At 40.5% G+C, this 9,114-nt stretch overlaps 2 protein-coding genes across 3 annotated transcripts; both read right to left on the bottom strand.

Moving 5' to 3' along the window:
* Window positions 1–660: 660 nt before the first annotated feature.
* On the bottom strand, window positions 661–4,396 carry LOC134879687 (T-box transcription factor TBX1-like). Of its 2 annotated transcripts, none has more exons than XM_063906164.1 (8): window positions 4,267–4,396; window positions 3,969–4,143; window positions 3,770–3,871; window positions 3,435–3,606; window positions 3,121–3,276; window positions 2,955–3,022; window positions 2,511–2,620; window positions 661–2,185 (listed from the first exon to the last, which is right to left on the bottom strand). In XM_063906164.1, exons 1-8 carry the CDS (start codon window positions 4,355–4,357, stop codon window positions 2,001–2,003), a joined length of 1,059 nt encoding a protein of 352 aa, XP_063762234.1. In that variant the 5' UTR covers window positions 4,358–4,396; the 3' UTR covers window positions 661–2,000. The 2 variants fall into 2 exon arrangements, with proteins under 2 accessions (XP_063762234.1, XP_063762235.1); XM_063906165.1 differs by having other exon boundaries at window positions 2,511–2,605.
* A 1,181-nt stretch (window positions 4,397–5,577) lies between these two features.
* On the bottom strand, window positions 5,578–7,924 carry LOC134879689 (apolipoprotein A-I-like). The gene is made up of 4 exons (XM_063906167.1): window positions 7,774–7,924; window positions 7,042–7,093; window positions 6,696–6,840; window positions 5,578–6,573 (listed from the first exon to the last, which is right to left on the bottom strand). Exons 2-4 carry the CDS (start codon window positions 7,082–7,084, stop codon window positions 5,970–5,972), a joined length of 792 nt encoding a protein of 263 aa, XP_063762237.1. The 5' UTR covers window positions 7,085–7,093; window positions 7,774–7,924; the 3' UTR covers window positions 5,578–5,969.
* Window positions 7,925–9,114: the final 1,190 nt, after the last annotated feature.

Raw genomic sequence — 9,114 nt, 5'->3', positions numbered from 1 at the left:
TTCAATCCGATTAGCTCCCGATGGCATGGCCAACGGTGTGAATGTGTGTAAAAGGTAGTTACCTACAGCAAAAGTGTACTGCTCTGTATGAATGTGGTGAATGACATGTAGTATGTAAAGCACTTTGAGGGGTCGAAATGACTGGATAAAGCGCTATATAAGTACAAGTCCATTTAGAAAACAGCTTCACTTTACAGAGCCATAACTATAAACATGTCTTACCTTTGCTGTGATCAAAACGCTTCTGAGATCCAATGTCTCTGTGTCATTTTGAAATGATTACCGATTACTCATTATTTATTTGTAATAAACTGGCAATGCCATTTTATAACAGTTTTTTTTATCGGCGGGACATTGTCGACACATCGATGATCACAGCAGAGTACGCTTTTGCAAAGGTGGGGGCATGGGCCCTTCAGAGCGTTTTCAGACAGAGTGAAAAGTGCTTTACGCACAAGCAGTGTGAGGAAAATAAAGTGCTTTTTCAACAGTGGAGCAACACAATACATACAGTGGGGCAAAAAAGTATTTAGTCAGCCACCAATTGTGCAAGTTCTCCCATTTAAAAAGATGAGAGAGGCCTGTAATTTTATCATATGTATACCTCAACTATGAGAGACAGAATGAGAAAAGAAAATCCAGAAAATCACATTGTAGGATTTTTAATGAATTTATTTTCAAATTATTGTGGAAAATAAGTATTTGGTCAATAACAAAAGTTCATCTCAATACTTTGTTATATACCCTTTGTTGGCAATGACAGAGGTCAAACGTTTTCTGTAAGTCTTCACAAGGTTTTCACACACTGTTGCTGGTATTTTGGCCCATTCCTCCATGCAGATCTCCTCTAAAGCAGTGATGTTTTGGGGCTGTCGCTGGGCAACACGGACTTTCAACTCCCTCCAAAGATTAAGAGATTAGCAGTGGTCTTGTATGTCTTCCATTTTCTAATAATTGCTCCCACAGTTGATTTCTTCACACCAAGCTGCTTACCTATTGCAGATTCAGTTTTCCCAGCCTGGTGCAGGTCTACAATTTTGTCTCTGGTCTCCTTTGACAGCTCTTTAGTCTTGGCCATAGTGGAGTTTGGAGTATGACTGTTTGAGGTTGTGGACAGGTGTCTTTTATACTGATAACGAGTTCAAAAAGGTGCCATTAATACAGGTAACGAGTGGGGGACATAGGATAAATTCCTTATTTTACCGAGGAATTTACCAATTAATTCATTAAAAATCCTACAATGTGATTTCCTGGATTGTTTCCCCCATTCTGTCTCTCATAGTTGAAGTGTACCTATGATGAAAATTACAGGCATCTCTCATCTTTTTAAATATTAACTATATTTTAACTTGCACAATTGGTGGCTGACTAAATACTTTTTTGCCCCACTGTATATGAACCTGATAAAGTAGCATAATATGACCCCTATAAATCACTTAGCATGAATGAGCTGGACAGCCCATTTGTTTTTCAACCTGATCTTCAAAAGTGTCTCACTTCCGTTTAAAAGCGGAAGTGCGATGACGTTGATCAGCATTGCCAGCTATATCATCCTGTACTTGCCAAGCAATGTGATTTTATGCTTGAAAACCGTTATTTATAAAGTTATAAATTCCTTATATTTGATAAGTTTACAACGTTTCTATTGTATATTGTATCACTACTATATATTTGTTATTACTTTCCCTTCTAGAACGGTAAACAGAGATTCTCATGACACATTTTAATCAAGAGCCACCAATTTGGCATTAGGCAAGCTAGCTAGTTTGATAGCTAAAATTAGCTAGTTATACAACTTTTCTACAACGTCCTACCTTCTGTCATACACATCATTTTTTGTTTCTATAACATTGCCTACATTTAGGAGAAATCAACAACTATGTTTTGAGGAGAGAAAGCAAATATATACATTTATTATACAATACAAATTGATATCAGCTGAAGAAGCAAACTGTAAGTTGAATTCAATTCAAAGCTCTGTAAGTTTTGCTTGTCTTTTCTTACAATAGACCGTCCCTCTCTTGAGATGGTCCTGGACAGTCCCAGTAGGAAGGAATAGGGCGGAAAGAAGTTGGTGCTAAGAAACTGTTCCCATCCTTCCTCTCCATGTTATGTCCCGCAGTGTCTTTAAGGTGGTGAAACAGTCCATACTGCTCCGCCAACAACGGGGCCGGGTCCTCCTTTCCTGAGGGTGCAGGAGAATACAGTTTGAAAGCTATGTTATTTATCCAACCAATTTTATATCCTCTATTACATCTTAACAATGTCTCATCTGATCAAAGTGACCAGTTTCTGTCTATTTAACCTTCCGGCCGAGATTTGAGCAACAAAAACAAAGCGATATCTACGTGAACCCCTTTTTAACAATCCCTGTGTTTAAGTTGTTGATAAAAATGTGTTATTATATAAAAACATATATATATATAAACACAATGTCCTGAACAAGATTGATTATGTTGAGTTTTTGCAATCAATATACAGTATACTGTGACATACAGAGAGATACTCACTGGTTAAAGGGTTGGATTCCCAGCTTCTCTGCTCTCTGGGTTTTGTGGTGAATGACTCAGCTCTGCCCTCTGGTGGACACCACAAATCCAGGGGTCTGGAAAAACCCATCCTGCACACATTAATACACATGTACACACACAGATAATGTATATAGTCATACACGCATTGTATACATTCTTGTACACACACGTCTATATAACCACCATCATGTCCCTTGCAGTGTTACCACACATGGCCAATAAACCTTTTATGTGTGAACCCCCTTTAAAAACAAAGGTCAAAGATTAGCTATCGTGGGGACTGCTGCCTTATCAATATGTTCCAACTGATAACAGCGATAAGGATAAACTCTGATCTAGTCAACTGGCCTTTTCGGAGAAAGTGATTCACATGTGTTTCTTTATCGGGGAAACCGTATTCAGACCTCCTTGAATTCAACTCACCGGTCCTGCAGGTCTGTAGTCCTGAAGCCTTTAGCAAATGGGTTGCTAGCTATTTTTAACTGGGTTATCTGAAAGAGAGAAGGTAAAATAAAACAAAATGAATTTGTTTCCTATTCTAGTTATATTAGTTGCACAAGGACAAGCCCAATGATGCCAGCTTTCCTACCCGGTGGTTTTGATAGGCAGTGACGGCCATAAAGCGCGTCTCGGGGAAGGAAAAAGAGCAGAAGTTCCTGTATGCATTTAAGTGACTGTTGGGTGCTGGATCCACATACACCACATGGAAGCGCGGCTGATAGCGATGCATGGAGTTCAATATCATCTGGCAGGGAGGAAGGTGGAGAAAAACACACAACAGGCTTGTCGAAAGAGAGTATTTGTTCTTTTGTGATGCAATAGAAATCAAAACAATGTACTTTGTATCTTTGCTTAAGGTCTAGGTGAAAGCATGTGGGAGTCACATTAAAGACATTGACTGACATGTCCGTTGTCATCCAGCAGGTTGTTGGTGAGCTTGAGAGTGTCGAAGGAAACCGTCTGCTTCATCCACTGGGCGCCACCTGCCGGTGAGTCTGGATGGAAATGCATCCTACTTGGGAGTATGACATCCGCTCGCCCTGCCACCAACCAGGATGAGCTGTGGAAAGCATATCTGATACACACACACATGTTTATTATGTGTATGGTAGGGTAACGTAAAGCTTTCTGGGTGTAAAATAGCAAAGATAAAGGTTATACATGAACAGTAATGGACTTGAATAAAAATAAACAGGCTCAGATCTTTTCTAATTTCTCAATATGTATGCGTGTCTGACCTGTATCTTGTATCATCAACAGGGATAAAGTCCATGAGCAGGACATATTCAGCAGTAGGATCCATCCCAGAGATTTGCACCTGAAATGTTGGAAACATCCTCCTGCAGTTTATGAAAATGTAAATTACCATACTGTTGTAAGAGACAGCAAGAGAAAGGGCCACATTGGAAAAGTGAGGAAAATAAGTGTTATTGTCACCTTCCAGCTTTTGTAACAATCATTTCTGTGCCCAGCTGGTCAAACTGCTGCCAAAGCGCATCCATCTCCAGCTGAACTCTGACCCCACTGACTTGGGGAGTCTTAGTGCACGGCAGTGAACCCCCGTCTGCACAGCAGGGCAGAGATAGTTCACAGCTCCGAGACAGATGAGGACCTATAAGGAAAGGGGAGATGTGTGCAGAACATTTCTTGACATTGGGTTCAGACTTTGTGTATAATCATTATTATCATTGTGGTCATCTTAATATGATCAATTGAAATCAAAATGAATACTTACCATCCATAATTTGAAGGTTTACAGGATGAATAATATTTAAAAATGTGTTTTGTCTTAAGACCAGTAGAAAAGAAAACACACAACTTAACATAGAAATGAAGACAAAACTCTTCCTCCCAGTCAGGTCTCGTTGTCGATGTACATCCGAGTGTTAGGAGCGGCTGTTTGTGTCCAGGAAAAAGCTGGTTTTATACACCCTGATACTCTCACTGGGGACCCCATGCCTGCCTCATCCATTACAATACTCATAGTGCCACTGACATGCAATAATCACAGCTGCACACGCATGCATGCATTGCGGACCCAAGAAGTGTGAATACACAAAAGTATTGCCTATTGTTTCGAATAGCCTAAAGCCTTAAGTGGAGGTTATCTTGACGGACCAGTAGGACATCAATAACACCTTAATCAGCTCAGTGTTACAGGGTGTGGACAGGTAAGGACAGCAACAAACTGCTTTCATTATTCATAGCCTATTTTCTTAGAGCAGAGTTTCAACACTATACTAATTAGAGTCAGGAATTGTTCTTAAAAGTGGCCGTTTCTTGTTTGATTTAAGGTAATTCTAGTATAATTATAAAGGCATCATATCAGTGTCAGGGATACATTGACAGCCATGGACCTCTATCCCTTGTCAACCTTGCTGTTAGGGTTGTAAGATGTTTGAAGGTGACTTTTTCTCAGTGTGTTATGCAAGTGGTTGTGTCATATGAAGACCTTCACTAGTTAAAAACCCTCAAAGTAAAACAATATTATGTATATTTAGAATGAATCAAAATGGTCAGTTTTTAAATTTGAGAAAAAAGCTTTAGTGGTGATTTTATACCTTCATGTGGCTCTATGATGGGACAGTGTTGAAGGGCTCTAGCCTCAGGGATATAAAGCAGAGAAGCAGACTTTACCCTAATAAAGCACAACAAATGAGTCAATAGGCCACTTACCAGCCCCCTGATCAGCTCATTAATCACAGCTTTCAGGACCACCAGCAAAAATATCTCATGTTATTGGATGTCTCTTTTAAGTAGAACTGATCATATCAATATTGTTTTTTTCAAATGGACCTCGTGATCAATGATGACTTCTCAAAATACTGTCTTTGTATATTTCAATAAAGCCTAGTCTGTTGTTCTGTTAAATTCCTGAGAGGATTTTTTTTTTTATACGACTGCATTATATAGTTCATTGTTAATTCATTATATTCCTATATTGGCTTTATATGTGGTGCCCTGCATTGTGTTGTAGATTATTATGGTCATTATTCTGCTTAAATTCAGATCATCATGTAGGAAAGTTTCAAGTCAGAGAGCAAAATATTTTTAACAGTCAGATGTTTATTGAGCTGTTTTTTGTCAAAGCACAGTTTATCAGACAAGCATCATTACACAGATGTTTAAGCACATACAATTCCTACCCAAAATGTAAGCAGTTGGCAATGAAGACTAAGCATGTTGGTGCTGAGTATGTGTTTGTGTATGTGTTGGTCTATGTGTGCTTGAGCATGTGCGCACTAAGGTGTTTGCATAGGATGGAAAGAGCAAGAGTCCCGCCAGTTTGTTGCAGAGAACTGCATCAGTTAGGCATTGGCTTCATTTTTGGAGGGGGTCTGGCTGCACATTTTAGGAAAGAAGGAATGGAGAGGAATGTGGAATGGATCTAGGACTGAAGTTAGGTGAGGTTAGTTACAGAAACGGGGTAGGGAGGATTTAGTTCTTGGTGTAGGAAGCAGCGATGACCTCGGCGATGGCCTGGAGCTTTGTCTTGACCTCCTCGGCCAAAGGTGCAATCTTTTCCCTCAGGGCATGGATCTCATCTGTGTTGATGTTCTGGGCCTGGGAGTAGGCCATGTTGATCTGCTCCTTGTAGTCATTGACGTAGGGAGCGGCCAGCTCCTTCAGCTGTTCGAGACGCTCAGCGAGCTTGGTACGCACAGCCTCCACAATGGGCATCAGGGCGGTCTTGGTCTCCTCTACATTTGAAGCGATCTTGAGACGCAGATCTGCCACAATGGGCTCCATCTTTTCTCTCAGGGTATCCATCTCAGCGGTGTGCTTGGCGGCATACTCTTGGATGATTGGCTCAATCCTCTTGCGGTAGTCGTCGATGTGTCTGTCGATGACTTCTTTGAGCGCAACACGTTTGGGCTCCAGATCAGTTTTCAGGCTATCAATATCAGCAATGATGGAAGCCCGGAATGTTGCAGTGACGTCAGAGAGGGTGCCGACGACACCGTCGGTGACTGGGGCCACGGCAACCTGCAGATTCTTGATCTGAGTGAACATGTCGTCCAAGCGCTGAGACATGCTGACCCTGAAACAGAAATTGGATAGTGAAACTTAGTTGAAGTTAAACACCCACATCAATCATGAGTAAATTGTGACTTCAAAAAGGTGACTGGGGAGAATGGAAATGAACCAGTGGCATAGCCTTACTTGAGCTCCTTGTACTCGGTGTCATCGAGCTGGTCGAGGGCTTTGTTGGCACTTTCCTTCACCTGATTCAGGTAGATGTCCATCGCAGCACGGATGTGCTGCAGATGAGATGGGGCATCAGCCTGCAGGGAAGCGGCATGAGAGCCTGAGAATGAAAGGGGGAGAAGAGCGATAAACATTTAGGGTGGGGAGATGAAATAGTAAGCAGTCTAAATATATAGTATTTTAAATGTAAAAAAAAAATTGGATAAATTAACTTAACGTTAACTTAATATACTTGCTAAGCAAAACTCTACATGCAGGTAAAAATATTTTCCCTTTAGGCTAAGTTTTATTCAGTACTCACCGACAGCCAGGACAAGGGCGAGAGCAAGAGCCACGAATTTCATGATGGTGGTCTAGAGTAGGAAAAAGAGGCAACAGGTCAAACTCACAGTAATACATCTAAAGTGTATTTCAATACAACTTGTTTAAATTGCACAAAGGAACAAACTAAAAGATATTTAACAATGGAAACTCTGCAAGTTTTGAATCCCCCAACTAAAACAATTGGAAGGCCAGATTAGCAGGCTTAAAAGTAAGAAGCTTTTACACACTGTTAGAGCTAGACACTGGTCCATGCTAAACATACGGTTGCCTATTAAAAGCACCTGCAATCTGGGTTGATTACGCAGGGTTACACATTTTGAGACAGCTAAAGCCGATTAGCAGTGTTTTGTAATCCTAATCCAGTCTTCACAATAAAACACAGTCATTGAGCTCAAACACTATAACAATCCCGGCACACTAAAATTGAGGAATCTTTCTCTTCCTGAAATAAGAATGCTAAAACCAACAATGCTAACTATCACTTCAGGCTAAACAGCACTATCCCAAAGTTACAATAAATTAAATGAAATATTTCACAGTTGAGATTTAAAACCAAGAGATCTCTTCCTACAGAGAAACTTATTTTTCTTCACCAAAGCCTCCAGATTGCAGAAAGCTTGCATATGAGACAAGTTCCCCAACAGTCTAGTCTGACTACCTCTTCTACAGCCCAATTCCCAGTAAGAGCCACAGAGGCTGCTTGTCTTACCTGGAGGAGTTCTTGACGAGACTGAAAAACTTCAGCCAGAGCAGACTTTTTATAGTGACCGGGTGAGGGATCGGTCTGTAAGGGGAGGAGGGGTGGGGGTGGAGGTGTGAGGGTTTTGTGTCTCCGTGGAGGTGGACCTCACCCCCCCTGCCATCTCTCTCAGCAGGGGGACCATGTTGAGAGTTCAATGGTCACCTGCTGGGAAGAGATCACTCAGCACACACGCTGACACACACATTCACAGACTTGCTTTACATTATCAGTATCATAAATGTACTGTAACTTTTATTGAAGCACAAACCTTTCTCAGGAAGATCAGCCTTTCAGGGCAACAGGACATTTTAGTGGTGATACTTCCTAGCTTAGCATTTTGTTCTGCTTGACAAAGACCTTTCACATTTGTTCTTTAGCAAAATGACTGTTTTTGTGTATGGGACAATAAAAGGCTGACGTAAACAAGCTGGTGTTAAGACGGAGCCATGAAGGTAGGTCAATTAGGAAAAAAGAGTGAAGGGACAGGAAGGCAGGGTTTGAAAACATTGATACAGGAAGCAAGAATACAATTAAAGAATAGGGTCCCAACATAGCCCCAGTACAAGTGTCCCTCAGGGGAATGTACATGATCTGTTTTTAAAAAAAACATTTTTGTAGCATAACTTCAAACAATTATTTGTTTGCATACCATTTGTTGCAGAAGAGTTTGTACAAGAAAAAAAGCCAAATTATTGACTGTTCCACTGCTGCCATGGGCTGCCAAGTGAAACAAACAAGAGCAAACTGCTATCAACTCTCTTAAATGTAATCACATTCAGTCCGCAGTCCTTTAATTGTGAATGAAAAATATGCATGCACACTTACACATTTACAAATACCCATACAAAACACTGTAACAGTGCACTAATCAGTTGAGCATAATGTCTTATGCAGACTTATCTCATTTGGACAGATAACAAAGTTTGTGACTGGTATTTGAGTGTGATGATTAATATGTCAAAGGTTGTTGAGTGCCATGCTGTTTGTTGTCCTATCACCAGTGGACTTTGACACCATGGCTTTGTGTATTTTGAGAAATTACCATAGTATAAAAAGTTACAAACTCCAATTATACATATAAATGGTATAGATAGGTGCTATAATTAATGTAAGCTGTCACTCAACCCCTTAAATCCCTATTAAAAGGTCATCGTCTATTCATTTGAAATTTGCAGTAGGAAAGAAAGGATCCCGACCCATTTTAGAGATAAAGACAAGTTCTCGTAAAACAGCGAATGTGACATATTGTATGCATTTCTAGTCATACTTGTTCAATTTTGTGCTTTGGAAATAACAAGCCACCCAACG

The sequence above is a fragment of the Eleginops maclovinus genome, chromosome 18, assembly GCF_036324505.1.
Source record: "Eleginops maclovinus isolate JMC-PN-2008 ecotype Puerto Natales chromosome 18, JC_Emac_rtc_rv5, whole genome shotgun sequence".
Lineage (NCBI taxonomy): Eukaryota > Metazoa > Chordata > Actinopteri > Perciformes > Eleginopidae > Eleginops > Eleginops maclovinus.
This window is presented reverse-complemented; position numbering and strand designations above follow the sequence as displayed.

What these genes read in the sequence shown, in the direction of transcription:
- LOC134879687 (XM_063906164.1), bottom strand. Translation starts at nt 4,357, where the DNA reads ATGTTAAGTTGTGTGTTTTCTTTTCTACTGGTCTTAAGACAAAACACA. An exon ending in ATTGTTACAAAAGCTGGAAG is followed by an intron (nt 3,872 to 3,968) that starts GTGACAATAACA and finishes CATAAACTGCAG; the next exon opens with GAGGATGTTTCCAACATTTC. An exon ending in GGAATCCAACCCTTTAACCA is followed by an intron (nt 2,186 to 2,510) that starts GTGAGTATCTCT and finishes CTGCACCCTCAG; the next exon opens with GAAAGGAGGACCCGGCCCCG.
- LOC134879689 (XM_063906167.1), bottom strand. Translation starts at nt 7,084, where the DNA reads ATGAAATTCGTGGCTCTTGCTCTCGCCCTTGTCCTGGCTGTCG. An exon ending in CGCCCTTGTCCTGGCTGTCG is followed by an intron (nt 6,841 to 7,041) that starts GTGAGTACTGAA and finishes TTTCATTCTCAG; the next exon opens with GCTCTCATGCCGCTTCCCTG. An exon ending in ACCGAGTACAAGGAGCTCAA is followed by an intron (nt 6,574 to 6,695) that starts GTAAGGCTATGC and finishes TTTCTGTTTCAG; the next exon opens with GGTCAGCATGTCTCAGCGCT.